Here is a 23,219-nt window from a genome sequence, read left to right as displayed (position 1 = left end):
ATTGATTTAAAGTAGCAAAAATGTTTTTTATGTTTTTAGTTTTACACAGCAAAATCCACAGAGTTAAATCAACTCTGCCCAGAGTACATATGGTCCCTCTCTAAATAGTGTTAAAATAACACTGAAGCACAGTTAAAGTTAATGAGATAATTAAGCAATTAATTAAGTAATGATTGCGCATTAGTGATGAACACCTGCTGTTAACAAGCAGACTCACTGAAGAAATAAGAAAAAACACAAGAACTACAAATTACTTAAGTCACAACCTTATTAATTGCTTAATTATCTCATTAACTTTAACTCTGCTTCAGTGTTACTTTAACACTATTTAGAGAGGGACCATATGTACTCTAAGCAGAGTTGATTTAACTCTAGGGATTTTGCTGTGTAGTTAACCATAATAGCCCTGGTCTGTATATTGATAGGTCAAATAAATAATAACAAGGTTTCTTTCCTCATTTTCACATGTACATTGTCACAAGTACTTTGACTACAGCATGTAAATTTAGGGCGTGACTTCCAGGTAGCTAATTTTACTTGCTGAGTAGTTTGTGAATACCTGAGGCAACTCGCAGTTTATCACAGTAAAAGATCAGTGCTGTCAATCACCCTTCATGCTGGATAGCTATTACTGAGGACTGTTAGTTTCATTGCACTTCAAGGTTTTAATGAGGCCATTATGATCTCAATTTAACAATTGTTTTAGCCAGGGTCTGAATTAAGTGGGGGTTTGAGCGGTCTGACTCCTCTAATTAAAGTTTGTTGTCAAAACAAAAGGTCCAGGGGGTCTTAAAAGAATATTATATGAAGTATGTATTTTTGTTTTTTTTTTAAATATTTCAGTAACTAAAAAGTTAGATTACAAGTTAATTAGGGCACATCTTCACCTGAAGTTAAATAGACACTCACTGCCTGACGGGGTAAATAGCAACAGTCAAGTTACAAAATGTCTGTTTGAAACATTTAAATACTGTTCAGAAACAGAAAGCTGCTTTGTAAATGGGCTTATAGGGGTAACGCCTGCATTTCTGCTGTTCCATAAGCGCCATCTACTGTCAGAGAGTGACACTGAGATCATTTTCATTCAGTGCATCTCTTACTCATTGTAATACAGCTTATCATACATGTTAGGGTTGTTTTTTGACTCCCTGAAAAATTATTACCCCCTTTGTTGAGGCAGCTACCTGATTGTCTAACCCTAACCCCACCCACACTAAACCTATCCATACTGGGGATTTAGGGAGGTAATCTGGCGGGGGTCAGAATTCGGCACATCACCAGCCCTGTTTACATCAGCGTGTGCATGACTCTTTGACGCAGTAAATTAATTTGTAATAGGGATTTATTCACAGTATTTTGAAGTGCCCATGATAACAATACCGTTCATGTTCATTATCGTGATTCATGATATGTTTAGTCACTATTACCTTTAAAAACGTCCAAGCCACTGTACAGTTCCTACACTGTTGTTATAGTCAATTTTCCATTAGGCGTTTTCATTAACAGTAAAGCTAAAAAATTCTAGTGCAACTTGTTGTCAGTGTAATGTAATTTTCATATCCGTTCTTCTTATGTGATACTGACATCATTGTCTAAGCTGTCACGTCATGCAAAAATTTTTAATTGTGTGACCTTTTTCCTTCTTTGGTATCTTGTCATCCATCTTTCAAAAAGAGGTGCGTTTAAAGCTTTTCTTAAAGCACTGGAATGTTGTAGAGCCTCAGCACAGGTGAGCTGATTGTTTGTCAATACCTCCTGTTTTCACTTTACTGGTTATAGTCGGTGGGTGTGTACACGTGCAGTAAGAAGCATTTATTCGTACAATGGAGAAATATGTATTGGCATTTGTAGCAATCACTATCTTGCATTTTTTCCCCCTCACGTGTTCTCACCAAACAAGTTATAATATGTGTGTCATGTTATTGTTATTTACACACATAAACATATTATAAATATATCAGCTGATGTCTGGCATATAGCAAGATGTATCAAAGGTGTGTCTGTTAGTCACTCAGCATCTTTGTAGAAGTTCTTCCCACATCCTAGAAGCCGTGGCGGAAAGGTTTTCTGTTTTGCTTCCTGGTTTTCTCTACCATGATTCTATCTGTACATTGTTTCAAGAATAAACAGTATGCCTGTGTCCTCATTCCCTTTCTTCGAGTCTCCTCCCCTGCCTTGTTTGTGAACTATCCGGTTGGAGGAGGTTGAGAATGGAGATCTTCGGAACAAACCAAAGACAGATGATAGAGGGGAGATCTGTATGTGGCATGAACTTTTTGGTGCTCGTACATCTAACTGACTTTGGAATGCAGTGGTTTAAAGGCAGAGTTGGGTCACTGAGGTAGAGTAGTGTTTTTGTTTATCAGACCTTTTGTGTTATTAGTTTGCCAGAGTTTTAAACTGTTTTTTTATTCAAAACTGAATGAAATATATTTGACACTTTTAATTTAAGTTTTACTTTCTGTCTTCTCATTATTCACATCTGAATACCAGCTGAATTGTTTGTGTGTGTATGTGTATGACAAGTTATTAGGCTCTTTTTTATTTTAATTGTGCACAAAGTACAAAGGTGCAGGACAGCTTAATTCGCTCACAGTAGAAGTACTTTTGTTAGATGTACTTTTTTTTTAGTTATTAAATGCTGGTTTCTCTGTACATTGTGGATTGAGTTGACCTGCTGGGAAAGCGCCTGTAAGGGTACATCAGATAGAATCTATTTACACCACACTGCTAGTGCTAAGAATAACAGGTTTTGACATGAGAGATAAGTAAACAAATTTAACCTCATGATTTGACTGGTTTGACAAGTAGTCAGTGTTCATATGTTGTTCAGTATGCTTATGTGGTTGTGCAGTGCATGATGGCTGATTTTAAGCCCAAACATATTCACTCATCGTATCCGGGTTGCCTTTTTACAAATAAAACTTATACCCAGGGCCTAAAACTAACTTTTTGCCACACCTGGTAACACCTGGCAACTTGCCATATGTACATTTTACTTACATTTATTTTTCCTTTGTTCCAGAGAGAGGCCATCACGGCCGGTGTCTGAGTCTGATCCAGAGGTGGCTGAGCGACTGGCTATAGGCAGCACTGAAACGCTGGCCAATGGCAACAAACCTGACTTCCAAGCTGCAAAACGGCTGGCCAAACGTTTGTACAATCTTGATGGATTTAAGAAGTCAGACGTAGCACGTCATCTGAGCAAGAAGTGAGAATTATTTTAATTATTAGTAAATACGCTTATTTTAGTTCATTGCTCTTTTTTTTTTTTTGAGCTTTTGTGAAGCAAAGTTCTCTTTGATAATAATCAATATCATATTTTTGGGTAATGTGGAGAAATTAAAGGTGCTGTAGAACGTCTTTTTAAAAGATGTAATATAAGTCTAAGGTGTCCCCTGAATGTGTCTGTGAAGTTTCAGCTCAAAATACCCTATAGATTTTTTTTTTTTTTGATTTTTTTAACTGCCTATTTTGGGGCATCATTAAATATGAGCCGATTTAGGCTGCGGCCCCTTTAAATGCTCACGCTCCCCGCCCACGGAGCTTGCGCTTGCCTTTAACAGCATAAACCATGTTCACACAGCTAATATAACCCTCAAAATTGTTCTTTACAAAGTGTTCGTCATGCAGCATGTCTAATCGCGTAAGTATGACATTTATTTGGATGTTTACATTTGATTCTGAATGAGTTTGAGGCTATGCTCCGTGGCTAAAGCTAACATTACACACTGTTGGAGAGATTTATAAAGAATGAAGTTGTGTTTATGAATTATACAGACTGCAAGTGTTTAAAAAATGAAAATAACGACAGTCTTGTCTCCGTGAATACAGTAAGAAACGATAGTAACTTTAACCACATTTAACAGTACATTAGCAACATGCTAACAAAACATTTAGAAAGACAATTTACAAATATCACTAAAAATATCATGATATCATGGATCATGTCAGTTATTATTGCTCCATCTGCCATTTTTCGCTGTTGTTCTTGCTTGCTTACCTAGTCTGATGATTCAGCTGTGCACATCCAGATGTCCTGCCCTTGTCTAATGCTTGAACATGGGCTGGCATATGCAAATATTGGGGGCGTACATATTAATGATCCTGACTGTTACGTAACAGTCGGTGTTATGTTGAGATTCGCCTGTTCTTCGGAGGTCTTTTAAACAAATGAGATTTATATAAGAAGGAGGAAACAACGGTGTTTGAGACTCACTGTATGTCATTTCCATGTACTGAACTCTTGTTATTCAACTCTGCCAAGATAAATTCAATTTTTAATTCTAGGGCACCTTTAAAAAATGTAAACCTGCAAAAAAAAACCATTTTGAATTGTAAACAAACTTTATAAGCTAAAATGAAGAAATTCACCATGTGAGCTTTAAGGTCTGACATTTAGATCCACAGTATAAGAACCAAAAACCTTTTTTCTTATGCCTTTGTTTTTTCATGACTTGTGTAGCAATGATTTCAGTCGCATGGTCGCGGAGGAGTATCTCAGTTATTTTAACCTCTCGGGGATGACGGTGGATCAGGCTCTGAGGTGAGCTCATATTTAGTTAAGTAAACATTTGCTCTCTTTTCACGTGTCCAACAGGGTCATTCTGTTTTTCCATCTGTCTTTTTCTTAGAGTGTTTTTGAGAGAGTTCGCCCTAATGGGAGAGACACAAGAGAGGGAGCGAGTACTATCGCATTTCTCTAAAAGATACCTCCAGTGCAACCCGAACACTATACCGAATGAAGGTAAGCCATACCAGCATTGTTCTGTGAATGAATGCGCATTTGTTGTGCATCTGATGTGTAGTACAGTAAAGTAACACTATGGGGTGCTCTTGCTCTGACTCTGTGTGAGCTTATGGGAGTTCTATGCCTGTGTGTTTCAGATAGTGTTCACACACTGACTTGTGCCCTGATGCTGCTCAACACTGATCTGCATGGCCACGTGAGTTTGATTATCTGATGTACCATAAACGCATAACAAACGATAAGAAAAATTAACAGAAAAAATCTTGAACCATATTCAGCCATCAAGGCCATTTTAAAAGCTTTGAAAATATAGTTTCTGAATCTAAACTGATTGTAAATAAAATTTCTTTAAAATTTACTCCATTACAATTTGACTTATTCTATTAAATGATTCTCACTTGTGTGATATATAGTAAGCTACAAAACATTAATACGTTGTTGATTTTTATAATAGATAATAGAAGTTATAATAGATATTTATTGTGAAATATCTGTATTGTATTTTTACATGTACTGTACATAAATGAAGTCTCTGTGAGGATAAAACAACTGTGTTTTTAGGATGGATTTTATTCTCAGAGCTGTTCTCCACCCTGAGGGGATGAGTGCTGGTTTTACATTTAGGAATAAAAATAGAAATTCATCCATAAATGTAGTAATAAAAATGATTTTCCGGGGCAGCAAAATTATTTTTGCACAGAATATTAACACGATTACTGTCCACCGTGTAGTTGGTATTGTAAGTGTTGTGAGTGCACAGGAACTGTGAAATAGGTCAGCACATCAGCTGACAGTAAATTTATGGTCCATTTGTCTCTTTCTCTTTCAGAACATCGGGAAGAGGATGTCCTGCATGCAGTTCATTAGTAACTTGGAGGGGCTGAATGGTGGCCAAGACTTCCCAAAAGATCTTCTAAAGGTTTGTAGGGGTTTCAAGCATTCACACACATTCACACACTGACCACTATTCCGTATTGTGGTTAAGCCATAAAAGATATTTAAACCACAGCTAATGAAATATTCCTGTGTGTAATTAACATATTCTGAGACATGCATATTCTTGTGCTGCTACACTCTTATGGAAATACTATAAAGGCTCACTCTAGTTATTTAATACAATGCATTTCATTAATATTTGAAAGTAATTAACCAACTCATTAATGCTCATTTATGTCATTTTAAATGTATCTTCAGTGGCTTTAATTTCTATACACTACCGTTCAAATGTTTTGGGTTGGCAAGATTTGGGTAGAAGTCTCTTATACTCACCAAGGTTGCAATTGTTTGATCAAAAATTCAGTAAAAACAGTAATATTATGAAATATTATTACAATTTAAAAACTTTCCAGCCATTACTCAAGTTATCAGTGTGAAATCATTCTAATACTCATTTTGGTGCTCAAGAAACATTTATTATTATTAAAGCTGAAAACAGTTTTGTTGCGTAATATTCATGTGGAAACTGTGATGCATTCTTTCAGGAATCTGTGATGAATAGAAAGTTCAAATGAACAGCGTTTATTTGAAATAAATCTTTACTGTCAATTTTGATTAATTAAAGAAAAAATGTCCTTAAATTTAACATAAAAATGATTGGAAACATTATTCCTTATTATTCCTTATCTGGTATATCCAATTTAGCCTATAAATATAGTATACAGTAATTTCCATGAAGATTTCCACTAGAACATAGTATCTGTAATTAATAACAGAACGCTATTCTGTTGATGCTGCACTTTGATATACTCAGAATTGACTATATTTTCTAAATATTCTAAATATTACAGTCATATGTTAAAGGTGCAGTATGTTGGATTTCTGTCCGCTAGAGGTTGCTAGAGGCCTATTCAAAACATTGGCGTAGCTTGATGACGCCAAGTTTGAGAGCGGAATCTTGGGACATGTAGTCTTCAATCGCTGGAGCGATTGCGCAACACACGCCTCACGAGCAGCAGAACTTTTATTATGCCACAGTCGCCGGCACTTTTCCGGTCATGAGTGTGAGGTAACGCAGCTTATGCTTTATTATTAGATACATTTGAGTGTGTTGAAAATGATGTTATAACGTTACTCTGTGCGTTCGCTCGGTGGCTGCTGTGAGACACTTGTTGCACACATATTAAATTCTGGATGGCTTGTGTTGATAAATGGCATGCAATTCATTTTAAAACGTATTGAATGATGGAGAAAATGCTGTATTACTGTTACTAAAAATAAAGCTGCACCTGATTATGCTATGTTAGCTACTTCACAAAATAGTGTTTTTCTCTGAGGCATAGTAAAGCATGGTAACAGTTACTCGGAAAAAAATCAAGAAAATTAGATTTAAACAATAAGACTAAACGTGTTGAGCTATATAACAGTAATTAGTTTTCTGTTTATAAATATATCAAAACAGTTGTTCCCTCGTCTATTAAAACGTGTAAATATTAAAGCGTCTTTGGTGTTTCCATGGTTTCTACAAAATAAAACCGTAAACCGAGGGTAACGCGGGTGGGATGACGCATTTTTGTAGGCAAAATCCGGAAGCGAGTTAGCATTTTTTGACTTCCGGTTCCAACGTCGTAAAGTCTATGGGGTTTTTGAATGGGTTTTTGCTAAATCGCCTGAAATAAGGTCTGTGGTTAACAAAGCCTCTAAATACTTTCACGTTTTGATCTATGATATAAAACACACCAGTTATAACCCACTTGTGATTTTTTTTAAACTTTTACTGTGTCTATAAATCGGCGGTTGCTAACAAATTGCTAAAAGGGACTACTTCCTTTGGCGGGGACTTTAGATGTCATCATTAAAAACGGGACATTTGGACAGCATTTCTCATGAAAAAGTGGATAAGTATTCATACACAGCGCATATCATAATCAGCGAGCATGTTTATAAATAAAGTTGTTTTCTAAATAAAGCTTGAGGAAGTTTGGTGGTGACGACGTTGATCCGCGACCATGGTGTGCTGTAGTCCGTTTATAGCCTACTGTTAGCCGTTTATATCTGACGACTTTATTTAGGCTTCACAATCTATAAATGTTGTGTTCACTTGTAAAGATTATCTTAATAGACAAAACGTGTAAGTGTCATAACCCTTTGTTAAACACAGAGCTTATTTTCTGCAATTTTCCAAAAGTCTATGGGAAAAATGCATAGGGAACCCGTGCGCCGCTAACTTCCGGGTTGGCCTACAAAAACGGTCATCCCTGGGGCACTCTATTGACAGGCGACTCCTCACACGTCCCGGAGCCTTGGTTAAAATTGCAATTTTCTCACGATTTACAAATAGTTGGAAACATTTGGGATATTGTAAGTATTCAAGTGAACAAAATATATAACACTGGCCTAGTGTTTTTTGGATATTTTACTGCAAAAATCTTACATATTGCATCTTTAAATGTTTTCTTCAAATTACTTGAAACTGCTGTTGTCAGTCCAGATGTTGTCAGTCAATAATCATAATAATCTGATAATAATCTAATAATATCAGAATATTTTTGTTCATGTAAATGTCCATGCATTCATATAAAGAGCACTTTTTATTGTGGATATTTTTGGAGAAATGTACAACTCGTCTGTATATTTAAGTTGTGTCAGAACCATTATCACAGACCATAGCATAGATACAAGATGAACTTTTAAACTGTTAAAACGTTGCACTGAATGTCCGCTGTACCTGAATTTGATTTATTGTCACTTTAGTGTTCATCACGTATGAAGTTGAGTGTTGTGACTAAAATCAGTCATGTAGGGGATATCTGTCGCAGCTGATGTCAATGAACTTCCTGTGCTCGAGTGTGCTGGTGCTCAGGGTTTGTCTATTTTAGTCCCTTCGCTTGGATTACAGGCCAGGCTGCACAAGAATAATAGCCATATGATGACCGCACCTGAACCACTCTGCTGATATGTGCTTTAAAATCACGGGGAGCCTTTTAAGCGTTTGGTCCTCCCACTCTCTCTCTCTCCTCTGGCCATCTCTCTCTCTCTCTCTCTCTGTGCGTGTCGCTCATCCCTCGTTCTCTCCTCCGCCCTCTCACTCTGTGCCTCGCACTATTCCATCACCTCCCACCCCCTCACTGTTTTTCTGCACTCTCTCTAGCCATTTAACTATCTGCCATCTTGCTCTTTGTTTCACCCTATAATCTGCAAAAAACTTACTCTGCTGAACTGTACTTAGCCCTGTCTGATGAGGTTATTTCCATATCTATATAATCCTCCTTTTCTCAGCCCTTGGCTGAAAAATGGCATCCTTCTTCTCTCTTCTTCATAGCTCTGGTCTTCCTTCTCCCGGTTTCTTTCCTCCTACCACTATGTGAGGGTGTGAAGGCCACGCAGTTGTCGAGTAAAGACAGTTAGTCTGACTAAGTAGGCTCTGGGAGTGAAGCATTTAGCTACTTGGATATTCCTTCTCATAATTCTGTTCTCTTGACCCTCTTTTTCATCTCTGTCTGCTTGATATTACAACAGGTTTAGGGTTAAATATAGCACAGATAGAGATGGCAGCTGAGAGAGATGTCTGCAAGCCAACAGGTTAGGCTCTCAGTGCCTGTGTGGTTCATGACAGTTAACGGCCGTGAAAAACCTGTGTGAAGTCGGTCTTCATGCCAGCAACAGCAGGGGTGGCAGGGAGGACAGATGGGAATTTGGCTGCCACATGGCTTCTCACTGAAATGAGGGTTTTGTCATGGTATTATCATAAATGCGTTACAAATTGCTCATTCTCGTTCTCTCTCTCCTGTCTCTCTTTCTGTCTTTTGTTCCCTCTTTTTCAGTTTGCAAATTATGTTTGTTCTTTCACTCAGTTGTGTGAAAAGCATTATTTCCTTCTTTGTTATCTCCCAGTTTGAGATAATGAGTATGTGCATCACTGCAAAGTATTATGCTCCTCCCACTGGTCACTACTACTTACAGCAGCGAACTGTGCGAGATGCTGTTCTTATGTTTGATCTTTAACTTTTTCTAAAAAAAAAAACACTTTAATGTAAGGTTCAATGATTTCATGAACTAACAATAAACAAGACATTTTTTTACAGCATAATGTTAATTTATTGTAATGTTATTTTTGTTCATTGTTAACTCACAGTTGTTCATAATACACTGATGTTAATTTATACAACTTAAAATTAAAAAAAAAGGCATTAGTATACACTATCATTCAAAACTTTGGAGTCTGTAAGATTTGTTTATGTTTTTGAAAGAAGTCTGTTTTGCTCACCAAGGCTGCATTAAAATAGCTGTTTTCTATTAATATCTTTTTAAAATGTAATTTATTCCTGTGAGGCCAAAGCTGAATTTTCAGCATCATTACCTCAGTCTTCAGTGTCACGTGATCCTTCAGAAATCATTCTAATATGCTGATTTGGTGCTCAAGAAAAAATTCTTGTTTGGAAAGTTGATACATAGTTGAAACCCTGATACATTTTTAACGATTTTTAACGATAATATATAGAAATTAGCATTAATTTATTTTAAAAAATGCTTTAAAAATATTGTTTATTGTCAGTTCATACACATAACTAGTAATGTATTATGTATTTTATCACGGATGGAACATTGTATTGACTGGTTACAGTCTAAGACTGGAACTATATCATAGAAAATGCAACCAAGCTTCAGCTTCTTCATTACAGTCCTTCAGGCATCATCTATGTTGCAGCAGCCATTGCACAACAAACATAAATGTATTCCATTTCCAAGATGTGTTTGGCTTGTCAAAGCTGTATTTATTCCCTTTCAATTTAGGCTTTACTGTGGGATAGCCCAGGTGCTTGTGCAGTCTGAACTACTGGCATCTCTGTCTGCTTTAATGAACACATGGAGTCCTCCTTGTGCTCTGACATGAGCAGATAAAATCTCCCTATGCCCAGCTCACCGGTTTAACTGCTGGCTGCCTTGTGACCATGGCCAAATAAAAGCAGGTCATGTTTGAATAAAGTTAGACTCAGACTACTGGATCCTCAGTGTCCCAGAGCTGTCTGTAACAGACACAGGGAGAGAGAACAAACTGCAACAATGCGCCAAATGGCAAGAGAAACCATACCAACCAAATTGATTTAGTATCTTACCGCTGCTTCAACATTATCCCCAGTGACTTCTTATTGCATAATTCTTATTGATAACATAAGTCGACTATTCATTGACTGCTCCCACGTGTCCAATTAAATTTTGGCAAATGGATAAAGAAAATCAATTTGTACAAGCTTTATGCAATGTTGCATTTAAAAATGATTGATTAATTAATTATTTATTGTCACATTTAACAATTTTCTTTCCATAATTTAAATAAACCATTTTAAGTGTCTATTTATCAATTTGAAAAGTTCTTCATTTTATTTATGAATGGTATTCCTAGCCAATACAATAAAGTAAACATTTAAAATAACTTAAGGTTAACAATGATATTTTCAGCGCTAGCATACTTAGTTATCATAATTAACTTGATAATAAATTCGAGCAACAGGTTAAATGCTTATTATCAAGTTACAACATACCTTTTCTACATTGTGAATAGAAAATGAGAGTGAGTATGACAGTAACATGTAGCGCGTGTGAGGATTCGCACGTTCAAGAGCCCTGAAAACTGATTGACATTCATGGGAGGGTGGGATCATCGAACATTGAAATGCCGTGATTTGTCAGTCATGCTGGGAGACGGGTACATCAATTGAGAAGCAGAGCGCGAGAGAGACAGTAAAAGAGATCGGCCGAGATTGTGAATGCAAGAGAGAGATGGGAGGGTGAGCACTCCTCGCTCACAAGATCTCATTCTCACCGCACAGCCCATTTTTTATCTGCAGCACGGAGGAGGAACAAGACTGTGAGGAGAAGAAGAAAAGAGAGCGCAGGACTCGGACGCCAAACCTCTATTGTTCCTACAGCCGTGCAGCAAAGCTGTGTTTTGTGGAAGGGTGTGAAAGAATCTGCAAATTGGATAACGGGCATGAGGACACAAGCTCAAAGAGGACGGGGGAAAAAAAGAAAGGGATGAAAGAGAATTGTGGACAACTTCTAATACATTCAACCGTTTGACATGGAATAGAGAAAACTGCACAAAGCAACAGGACCATCTCGTTTCTTTGCTGATTTCCTGCTCTAGTCTTGTCCTTCTGTCTCTCACACGTCTGATATCTATTTTTCCGTCCCAGAGGGGGACGCTAGGTGACGTCACAGTTTTGGGATGCCAGTTTGAGAGTGGGTGGAAGTCAGACCCTCTCAGTCTGTTCCCTGCATGAGCCCATGTGTGTTTATTTCATGCATTTGCTTCAACGATGTTTCGCATGCCTCCGTCTGTCCTGTTCTCTCCAATTATCTCCTTCCACCGTTGCGGTCCTCGCGAGCCATCTGCACGGCACCTGTGAGCGTGCGTTGGTGAACACATGTAGGTGTGATGAACTCGAGGATGTATACGAGGAAACAACTGGATGTTAACCACAGATCCTCTTCCTTGATCGTCTTCGGTCTTTCAGTCAAAGCAGAAAGTTTTATGCAAAATGGCGCTGGTGGATTTGCAGTGGCCCAGCAATGTTTTTACATGCATAATGAATAGGAACGGATCCATAATGCAAGAGTTGGAGTCACTACGGAAGGCCTGATGCCCATGTGACACCCTTAAGGATCTCCCAAAGAGCTTCGCCACTGCCAAAGACTTTGATTTTGCCACTGTATCATTCGACAAGCTCTTTGAACTCCTTTCTCCTGATCACTCCTGCTTGTCTGGATTTTACTGGAAGAAAGAAAGACATCAAGTGAATGAGGACTCCGTCTAGTTTACTTGAACATTGTTTGATTTTAAAGCTTTCTTTTTACCGTTTCCTCATCTCTGGATTCTGTATCTACCAAAATCATGATTGGTGTAAACAGTATTCACTCCACTGGTCGTCTCCGCTCTCGCTCCCTGTGTTCGGTGCGATGTGGACGGGACTTCAGCGTGATGGACCCGTTTCGTTACACCAAAGCACCTCGCTCACGTTCCTTAAAGCCCCTGGCCTTCCCTGATCTGCTTGGCAAGGTTCAGGACGGACAAAACCACCCACAAACCCGGAAAAAAAAGGAAAGGCTAACTCTTGTTAACTAGGATCTGCCCATGGAAATGTATCTCTCTTGCAGTCAAAGAAATTATGAACTTTATTATTCCTTCTAATGATCGTTGGGTTGTTTTTCCATGACGTTTGAACCAAAATGCTACATCAAAAAAGTGTTGTCTGCAACCTGTTAACTGGTTCATGGTTAACTTTCAGTTGCTATTTTTAGACACGTCAGTAGGATGTTTGAGCGCACGCACTCGTATATACGCACAAGGCAAAATTGTTGATGGGGTTGTGTGATTTAATCATGTTGTTTTTCTCTTTTAACAGGCTCTCTACAACTCTATCAAAAATGAAAAGCTGCAGTGGACAATGTAAGTCTAAAGTTTTCCCTAGTGGCTCTTTTTCAATGCATCAGATTCAAGAGCACCATTCTCCTTATCCAGTGTCATCCAAAACATTTGAAAATAATTCAATGCCTCTAAAAGTGTTATTGATTTAAAAATGGTGTAAGCCCATTATAGAATCCTTTAGCTGCTCAAAAGGCCTTTTCACTTATGTGATGTGCTTATTAAGTGCACTCTTAGAAAAAAAGGTTCATTAGGATTCTTTACTCCAAAACGGTTCTGTAAAAAAAGGAACGAAACGATTCTTTAGGCTCTAATAAATACTTTATTTTTTCCTTGATATTTGTTATTTTAGTTTCTTATAGTGATAAAATCTCTTTTTATATAAACTGTTTAATTTCAATATTCTTGAAATTTTGTGGCAATGGGCCTTTTTTACATTTCTGGGATTCTCAGAAGTGGAAGTCATCATAGTTGGGTAAACTTCTATAGCCGTGATCGGGAGACTGCAGAACATGTCATTTTTGCATTTCCACAACTTTTAAAAAAGAGAGAAAGAAAAAAATAGAGATTGATTATGGCACTCAGAAGAGAAAATAATGTCAAATTTACCACCACTTCTTCTGCCATTGTATTAGAAACACCTTTGCAGCAGTGTTAACTAGTCTTTTTTAGTTCATAATATGATATATAATACAAAGTACAGTGTTATAAATGTACATTCCATTTTTAATAAATGAAAATATAAAAGATTTTGCTAGACAGACTGTGACAAAGGGTCCGTAAAGTAAACCGAATCCAAACAATGATCTTTGGAACTCTTAAAAGGTTCCATTTTTATTTAGAACTTCTCACCAGTCTATAAAGAATCCAATAGCATTCCCTTGTAAAAGGTTCTATATTAATTTCTTCTTTTCTCTGATAGAACCATTTCTTCCATATATATGTATATTTATGACATGGCCGGAGCTATTTGATGCCCTAAGCCCTTACTTCCGACTTTGGTTTTCCAGATTTTGTTGCCATGGTTACAAGAAGTTGCCTCTTCATAATTACAGGTTGAAATCTTTGACTGGCTAATGTGCAGACTCAAACACAGCCCTCTCTCTTTTTCTCTCACACATACTCACTCTCATGTACACTGTGTTCGTTCCTGAAGGGATTCTGCAGTAGCCTTGTTTATGTGTGAAGGAGAAAAGCACAAGTGATTGTTTTATTCTCTTACATCCAGCAGCAGTTCTTTCATCTTCATCCATCCCAGCGTCCCCACGCTCTATCCTTCCACTCTCGTTGCCTCCCTGTTTTGCTCTCTCTTCATTTCTGAGTTTGATTCACTTCATTGCACTTTTATTTATTTGGTATAGTGTGATTCTCAGCTAAAGGCCATCATTCACTGTATGAATCAATGCACGTCAGTCACTATTTTTTATGTGGCTGCTCTTTCTGCCTCCCTCTCTCATGGTGCTCCATCTTCTGAGCTGGCTCTCTTGGTTACCAGTGTGGAGGCCAGCAGTTACTAAGCAACAGATGAGAGCATTATCATGTGAAGGCAAAGGCTATATGCTTTACTCCGTAGCAGTTAGAGAGGAATGTTTAGCAGTCCAGGCCTCAGGGGCTTTCCAGGGTGTCTAACTGCACTCTCTGCACAGCTGCCACTCAGCTGGATGTTAGTTTACTGTACGTAAAAAAAAAAATTGTGCCAAGCACTAGGCAATTAGGATGCAGTTTCATTCCCTATCAGTGACTGTAAATGCAGAATTCACAATAAAAATTGAGGTGGGATGGTGCGTTATGTATATATTTGTGTTTAAAGTCAAAAACTAAAGCAGCAACTAAAGGTAAATGTTGAAAGTGAGAGAATTTTGCAGTACATAAAATACCTTGTGGGTAAAGGTAAGAATGCAAAGTAGTTTTCGTAATAACGCTCTTGTTTGTGTACTTTACAGCGATGAGGACGAACTGCGCAAATCTTTCTCTGAGTTGGACGGCAGGAAAGACTCTGCATCGCACACTATGAAGCGGATCAACAGTGGAGGAAACCCCCTTGTCAGCGTTGCACAGCAGTCCAGCGCTCAGGTCTACAACGACGGCTTTCTCGTGCGGAAAGTTCATGCTGATACTGATGGCAAGAAAAGTAAGCCTTCCCTCAAATACAGAATTTTTATTTCATTTATTAATGTATTAGTCTATTTATTACTGCCTTATTCTAAATAAGGGGGCAGTTGAGGCCTAATGGTTTGACAGTCAGACTTATAACCCAGAGGTCGTGGGTTCGAGTCTCAGTTCTGGCAGGAAATGTAGGTGGGGGAGTGAATGAACAGTGCTCTCTTCCACTCTCATTACCCACAACTGAGGTGCCCTAGAGCAAGGCACCTAACCCCCAGTTGCTCCCCGGGCGCCGTAGCAAAAAACGTGTGTGTGTTCACAGTGTGTGTGTGTGTGTGTGTGCGCACTTGGATGAGTGAAATGCAGAGCACAAATTCTGCGTATGGGGCCATACTTGGGCTCACTTCATGTCACTTTCACTTTCACTTAAAAAATGATTGCAGTTTAGAAAATGAGAGAAGAATATTCTTGTTTAATTTTCCAGTAATATAATATCAAATATCTAAATATCTCAAAACAACATGCAACTAAGAAGCTGTGAATTATTGACAAAATATTAAGGCTTGTGTTCAGGAGTATGTCTTTTTCACGTTTTAATCTTAAAGGTGCCCTCGAATGAAACATTTAATTTATCTTGGCATTGTTAAATAACAAGAGTTCAGTACATGGAAATGACATACAGTGAGTCTCAAACTCCATTGTTTCCTCCTTTTTATATAAATTGCATTTGTTTAAAAGACCTCCGAAGAACAGGCGAATCTCAACATAACACCGACTGTTACGTAACAGTCGGGGTGTACGCCCCCAATATTTGCATATGCCAGCCCACGTTTCCAACATTATAAAAGGCATTAGACAAGGGCAGCCAGTATTAACGTCTGGATCTGTGCACAACCAAATCATCAGACTAGGTAAGCAAGCAAGAACAATAGTGACAAATGGCAGATGGAGCAATAATAACTGACATGATCCATGAAAACATGATATTTTTAGTGATATTTGTAAACTGTCTTTCTAAATGTTTCATTAGCATGTTGCTAATGTACTGTTAAATGTGGTTAAAGTTACCATCGGTTATTACTGTATTCACGGAGACAAGAGCCGTCGCTATTTTCATTTTTAAACACTTGCAGTCTGTATAATGCATAAACACAACTTCATTCTTTATAAATCTCTCCAACAGAGTAGTATTAGCCGTTAGCCACGGAGCACTATCAAACTCATTCAAAATCAGAAGTAAACAGTATAACAGTATACACTCACATAATCCGACGCATGCATGCCGCATGCATGACGAACACTTTGTAAAGATCCATTTTGAGGGTTATATTAGCTGTGTAAACTTTGTTAAGGCACTGTTCAAGGCAAGCGCGAGCTCTGTGGGCGGAGAGCACGGGATTTAAAGGGGCTGCAGCATAAAATCGGCGCGTTTATAATGATGCCCCAAAATAGGCAGTTAAAAAAATTTATAAAAAAAAAATCTATGGGGTATTTTGATCTGAAACTTCACAGACACATTCAGGGGACACCTTAGACTTATATTACATCTTTTAAAAACATAATCTAGGGCACCTTTAAATCAATTTTTTTTAGATTTGCCGGTGGGGTAAGAAAAATTAACTTTATTCAATAATTACCTCCAAAAACAAGTCTTATTAACTTAGTCTTGCAAATGAAGTAAATGTAAGTAAATTTATCTTGTTTTAAAAAAAAAAAAAAAAAACAAGACAAAAATACTTATTCTTAAAACTTGAATTATGTTAAGTTTAACTGTGTATCATTCTTTTAGCTCCACGAGGTAAAAGAGGATGGAAGACATTTTATGCCATCCTAAAAGGACTGATTCTCTACCTGCAAAAGGTATGTTTTACTCAGTGATGTCTCATGCTATGTGATCCATAGTTTCTTGTGGTTGCTGTACTGAAATTATTTGTAAAAATTTGTGATTTGTCTCTACTTTGTTATTGGTGTGCAGGATGAGTATCGTCCAGATAAGCAGCTGTCTGATGAGGACTTGAAGAATGCAGTGTCAATCCATCATTCTTTAGCCATGCGGGCAGCAGACTATAGCAAGCGACCCAATGTGTTTTACCTTCGCACTGCTGACTGGAGAGTCTTTCTCTTCCAGGCCCCGTAAGTCTTGTTACCTTACTTGTTATTTGTTATTGTGGTAAGGATGATTCACCTCAAAATCAGAAAGAAGGTTTTATATATTTAAGCTTGTTTTTAATACCATTAAGATTGCCAAAAAAGTCTTAACTGTAGTGTGACGAAAACAATAATACACACACACTGCCACTCCAAGTTTGGGATCGGTAAGATTTTCTAATGTTTTTGAAGGAAGTCTCTTATGTTCAGAATTTATTTAATCAAAGATACAGTAAAACAGTAATATTGTGAAATATTATTACAATTTAAATTAATTGTTTTCTATTTGAATATATTTTAAAATACAATGTATTCCTGTGATGGCAAAGCTGAGTTTTCAGCATCATTACTCCAGTCTTCAGTGTCACATGATCCTTCAGAAATCATTCTAATATGATGATTTGCTGCTCATTTATTATCAATTATTATTGGTAGGTGTGTGTATTTTGTGATTTTCATTAATAAAAAGTTCAAAAGAATAGCATTTATTTAAAATAGAAATTTTTGTAACATTAAAACATATTTACTGTCACGTTTGATCAATTGAACGCATCCTTGCTGAATAAAAGTATACAATTAAATGATTAAAAATGTAAATGTTATTTAAATAATTTACATTTACAAATAAAAAAAAGATGTTATGTATTTTTCACAAAAATATTAATCAGTAAACACTGTTTTAATTAATAAACATTAATAATAAGAAGAAATTCTTCAGCATATTAGAATGATTTCTGAAGGATCATGTGACACTGAAGACTGGAGTAATGGCTGCTGAAAATATAGCTTTGCCATCCCAGGGATGAATTACATTTTAAAATATATTAAAATAGAAAAAGGTTATTTTAAATTGTAATAATATTTCACATTAATAATGTATTTATTGTTTTGCATAACTTTGACGCTTTCACTTTGACGAGTAACGACAAATATTATTCAGCAGAAGCCTCATGGAAAGCTCATGTTGCTTTGTCTTTTGGAAACAGGACAGCAGAAAAATACACCGTGAATGTCTTTCAAACACACACACAAACACCTGAGCTCACCCAGTGCACTGGCTGGTTGTTGATTACATGCAGGGCTGATAACGCCCTTGTCAAAGTGTTCTCATCTCAGATGAATGACTCGACTTGTATCTCCCAAGAGGATGGATCCTTCTCAGCTATTCTGTCTGTCCCAGATACACATACTAAAGCTCTCTCTCTCATTCTGCTCCATCTGTTCCACTCGATCTCTTCTGCTAACAGCTGCCTGCTAATTGCTCAGTTTTCCAGGCTGTATGATTATTCTTGAGCAGAGAAAAATTAGAATTTTTTTCTCAGATATTGTTCCATCTTCTGAATTCTGTTATTTTGCTGCCCTCTGTTTGACCTGTGCCTGCCTTTCACCCCTAGCAACGCAGAGCAAATGCAGTCCTGGATCACCCGCATCAACATAGTGGCCGCCATGTTCTCTGCCCCTCCGTTCCCAGCAGCCATTGGATCCCAAAAGAAGTTTAGCCGCCCTCTTCTGCCGGGCTCAAACACCAAGCTCTCACAGGTACCAGACACTTCTCTCTCTGAAGGGGCAGTCGCACTACACTTTTCATTCCATTCACTTCCATTCATACATATGCGAATGATAGAGACTAGAAACGCAAGCTTGCAAGTCCCAAAGTTCAAATTTGTCAAAGCTGCGAATTTGAATCACGTGAAGATGCGTGACGAATAGAAGCTTGATATGTCATGATGACGTGACCACTTAGCTGAATTAAAAGAACACAAACTTTTAAAGATGCAGATTTGCAGTGTTGTAGGAAAATGGAGTAGACTGTATATTTTAACATTTTGGGTTTAATATTATATGTTGAATTTGGTTTTAAAAAAGATGCTGCAGAGCATTTTTTTTGGTTAAAAATGATCCAAAATCAATTTTTGAGCAAGTACATAACCAGCCAGTGTCCAAAACTCTCTCCTTACCTCAGCCCGATTCACAACGGTAAGCTTGTAATAATGATTTTTAATTCAGGTGGTACTGGTGGGTTTCTACAGGGAAATTAGAGCATGCAGCCGTTCGTCTTTGCGTCATTACGTCACGTCTGTTTGCATAAAGAAGGAGACCCAACAAGTAGGCTATGTGGCATGTGATGGATCATTTATAGCCTTTTCTGACAGCAGCTGCAAATATTAAACTTATCATTTTGATGGCGGATTGTAATCCAGTAAGGTCCAAATGACAATCATCAGTGACAACTGGAGATTCACCCATAATTAAAAGCAAAATACTTTCGCTGTGGAGTGGCTACAGAAATTGAAATCTACAGGTAACGCTAATACACGCTAAAAACACATAGTCACACAATGCTGATGTTGTTAGCATTAACAATTTGAGAACAAAGAATAACAGTAATAATAATTTGCACGGTTTGACGTGATCCAAGCTAAGCGATCGTTATATTTAATCACCATTGGCAGCGTGATTTATTGCCTTTTTTCTCAATTGGTCAGAACAAATGTGGCAGACATGTTACTTACTTGTTCAGATAACATTTTCCACGCTGAGGAGTCGTGCCGATCCACAACCCACGTAAGATGATAATGCCGCAAACAACTGCAATTGCAGGTTTCAAACAGAGATGGCGACAAAGAGGCAAAACTTACGGACTTCAGCTTTAATCTTATAAATATCATGAATTATGAATTCATAAATATCATTGTTTTTGAGTGTTTGTACCATATGAATCTTTACAACTGGAACTAAAAAATGTTATAAAATGATCTGATATTTTGAGAGACTTATTTTGATATTTTGTGAGACCTTGTCACACAGTCATGATGGTCCTCTCAGGTGTCTTCTCTGATAGAACTTCCTGTTTTGTTTATTTTTCTTTTTATATTTTTACACGCTGGTGACTTAGATTTTTGATACAAACATTTTTCAAATATTTATATTTTTACAAAACTGCATTACTGTTGAATGATTTTTCCTTTTTAAGAATTTCATGTTTTTTTTTTAAAATAAAATATTGTACACAATAATAATAATAATTCAATAAATTAACAACAACAAAAAAATATCCTTCTAATGAGGCTTCTTTTTCTTCATTATCATACAAGGAGGAGCAACTTAAGTCTCACGAGACACGATTTCGAGCTATCTCTGCTGAGCTCCAGGAGCTGCGCTCTACCCTACACATAGACCGCAGGACCAAAAGCAAGGACCAAGAAGAGTACAAGCAAAGGGAAGAGTACCTGGACTTTGAGGTAAAAACATCACATTTTCATTATAGAGGCAACTTCAAGACCTCAGATAAGCAATTTTTTATACATCTTCCTTAATGTATCCTATAGAAAACACGCTACGGAACATATGCAATGTTGCTGAGAGCTAAGATCCGGACAGGGGAAACGGACCTGGCGGCGTTTGAAGCACGTTTGTTTGAGGACGGTGGCCTGCAGAGGGCCCATTCCAGCCCCACGTTACGGCAGGACAACAGTCATGCCAGCAGCACCAAAGAGTCGAGCAGGAGCAACAGCAGCGGCGGCAGCAGGAGGACCAAACGCTCAGACAGTCAGAGACACAGCTACAGACAGGCTGTCAAACCGTGAGAGGACCTGGGTGGAAGACGTTATTTATCTCCATTCAGCGGCTGAATAAAGAGCGTTACCAGGACGCCTGCAGTTAATTCGATGGCTGTCCTCAAGTCGTCATGATTATGAAACTGTTCCTGGGGTTGCTGTGCCTGACAAGACCTCTGGTAAAGCATGCTTTTCTGGCCCAAATCTGCCAGCGGGCGAATGAGAAGGAGCACCAGGCTCACATTGTCTTATTTCTGTCAGTCTTTGTTTTCTCCACAGACCTGTTCGGTTTATCTGTGTATTATGCTCGTTGATCGTCGGGTTAAAACTCTCGTGGCTTTTCATTTGAACAAGCTGATGTGCAAACTTCATTTGGTGACCCTGAGAGCGACAACCAAATGAAAAGTGATTCTCTTTCCTGTGGACATACTGTATGTTGTTCACTTTATATATTTAAGGCATTGTAGATTTTGCTTTTTAGACTATCATTTCATCACCTGAGGTCGATCAAGCGCTTTAACACCTCATAGGATGTTTGAGAATTTAGTCTGTATAGTCTTTTAAACCTTCTTAAAGCACGTCTCAAAGCATGCCTAAGAGTTTGAAGACAATCAGTTCCTCATTTTTTACAGTTATTGAGAATATGAATGCAGTTTTTTTGTTTATACCATGACAACGGACTAGTAACAATAGCAGTGCAGATAGCACATCCCTTGTGAGAAATAGGTGCACTTAATTCTATTGAATGTACTTTAAATCTTGAAAGTCTATTTTTTAAAAGACAGACTTGCAGATAATATCTTAATGAAATTAAAGGCCACTTAAGTGTGCTGTGAGTTTTAACACTTTTAAAAAGTGCACTTTGTAATACATTAAAATGTATTTTTGCTAAGTTTTAATAATCTTATGTCATGTTTTAATGCACTTATTTTGATGTGTTGACTAAAATACTAATACTTGTTAGAATTTTAACTGTAGTATGTTGTTTGATTATTACATTTAAAGTTAATATATTTAAAATATAATGAATTGCAACTTCATCATTACAAATGTGTAATTACAAAAATATTTAAATGCACAACTTACAATTTTCAACAGAAATGACATTAAATTCTATTTTAGTTTACAATTAATGCTTGTCAGTACATTCAGCAGTACACTTTAAAGGGTTTAGTTCACCCAAAAATGAAAATTCTGTCATTAATTACACACCCTCGTGTCGTTCCAAACCCGTAAGACTTTCCTTCATCTTCAGAACACAAATTAAGATTTTTCTGATAAAATCTAAGAGTTTTCTGTGACAGCATACGCAACTGAAACTTTGACGCTTCAAAAAGTTCATACGTTTTAGGATTAGTTTTACAATCTCTTTATGAGCTTTTTGAAGCGTCAAAGTTTCAATTGCGTATGCTTTCACAGAAAGCTCTTAGATTTCAGCAGAAAGATCTTCATCTGTGTTCTGAAGTTGAACGAAAGTCTTATGGGTTTGGAACGACATGAGGGTAACAGAATTTTCATTTTTTTCAAATAACCCTTTAACCATTTTTCAAAAGCAACTGAAGTAATTATGAAGTTACATATAAAGATGTACTTAAGTCCTAATTGTAACATTTATATCTTCTAATATATTTTCAGTTACTTGCAAATAACATAGAATTGCCCGAAAACATTACATATAGTTCGCACAGAAGAATATTTTTTTAAAGAACAAGTACTCTTTTTAAAAGTGCGCTTAAAAGTGTACTTAAGTGTACTTTAAAAGTGTACTTCTTTTTCACAAGGGATTATGTGCTGTCATCACTTCAAAAGGAATGTCTGAATGACTTTCCTCAGTGCTCAATGACCAATTACCATGTGACACGGTCGGTAAAAGTCATCACAATAATCGACCCCATTGTATTATTTAGTGAATGTGGATTGAGCTTGAGAATGACATGATGCAAATTCTTTGTGTCGAAACCCATTTGGATATGGCCAAGCCATTGAATTCTCAGGCACTCATTTTCAAATTTGTGATTCATTCAGTGCTGTGGTAACACACTAAAAGGAGGCTCTAAAAGCTGGTTTGTTCAGAGCAACCACATATTATACCTCAATTGCACTGAGAGACCTGCTCAAGGGAGTGTCATTAGGTCGGAAGTAATTCTACCTGTTTACAAACTGATGCGTTCTTACGTTCAAATGAATTCATGTGAAATATTGCTTTGTAGGAGAGTGAAGGTTAGCTTCTATGCTGCTTATCATAACCTCATGAATCAATGTCCTATTGATATCAGAAACATGAAGGATCCAAGAAATT

The 23,219-nt window shown here is 37.3% G+C and overlaps 1 protein-coding gene across 1 annotated transcript in view; it reads left to right on the top strand.

Annotated features, from left to right (window-relative positions):
- The window catches only part of psda (pleckstrin and Sec7 domain containing a), a 32,371-nt gene extending 10,196 nt beyond the window's left edge, over nucleotides 1-22,175 (top strand). The window contains exons 5-16 of the mRNA XM_048204731.1: nucleotides 3,026-3,211; nucleotides 4,466-4,546; nucleotides 4,635-4,747; nucleotides 4,888-4,946; nucleotides 5,580-5,669; nucleotides 13,093-13,136; nucleotides 15,056-15,243; nucleotides 17,005-17,075; nucleotides 17,191-17,348; nucleotides 18,758-18,902; nucleotides 20,459-20,605; nucleotides 20,693-22,175. Coding sequence (XP_048060688.1) covers nucleotides 3,026-3,211; nucleotides 4,466-4,546; nucleotides 4,635-4,747; nucleotides 4,888-4,946; nucleotides 5,580-5,669; nucleotides 13,093-13,136; nucleotides 15,056-15,243; nucleotides 17,005-17,075; nucleotides 17,191-17,348; nucleotides 18,758-18,902; nucleotides 20,459-20,605; nucleotides 20,693-20,950 — 1,540 coding nt within the window. The 3' untranslated portion in view covers nucleotides 20,951-22,175. The remainder of the gene's footprint in view (nucleotides 1-3,025; nucleotides 3,212-4,465; nucleotides 4,547-4,634; nucleotides 4,748-4,887; nucleotides 4,947-5,579; nucleotides 5,670-13,092; nucleotides 13,137-15,055; nucleotides 15,244-17,004; nucleotides 17,076-17,190; nucleotides 17,349-18,757; nucleotides 18,903-20,458; nucleotides 20,606-20,692) is intronic.
- Nucleotides 22,176-23,219: the final 1,044 nt, after the last annotated feature.

The sequence above is a fragment of the Megalobrama amblycephala genome, linkage group LG10 (assembly GCF_018812025.1).
Source record: "Megalobrama amblycephala isolate DHTTF-2021 linkage group LG10, ASM1881202v1, whole genome shotgun sequence".
Classification (NCBI taxonomy): domain Eukaryota; kingdom Metazoa; phylum Chordata; class Actinopteri; order Cypriniformes; family Xenocyprididae; genus Megalobrama; species Megalobrama amblycephala.
This window is presented reverse-complemented; position numbering and strand designations above follow the sequence as displayed.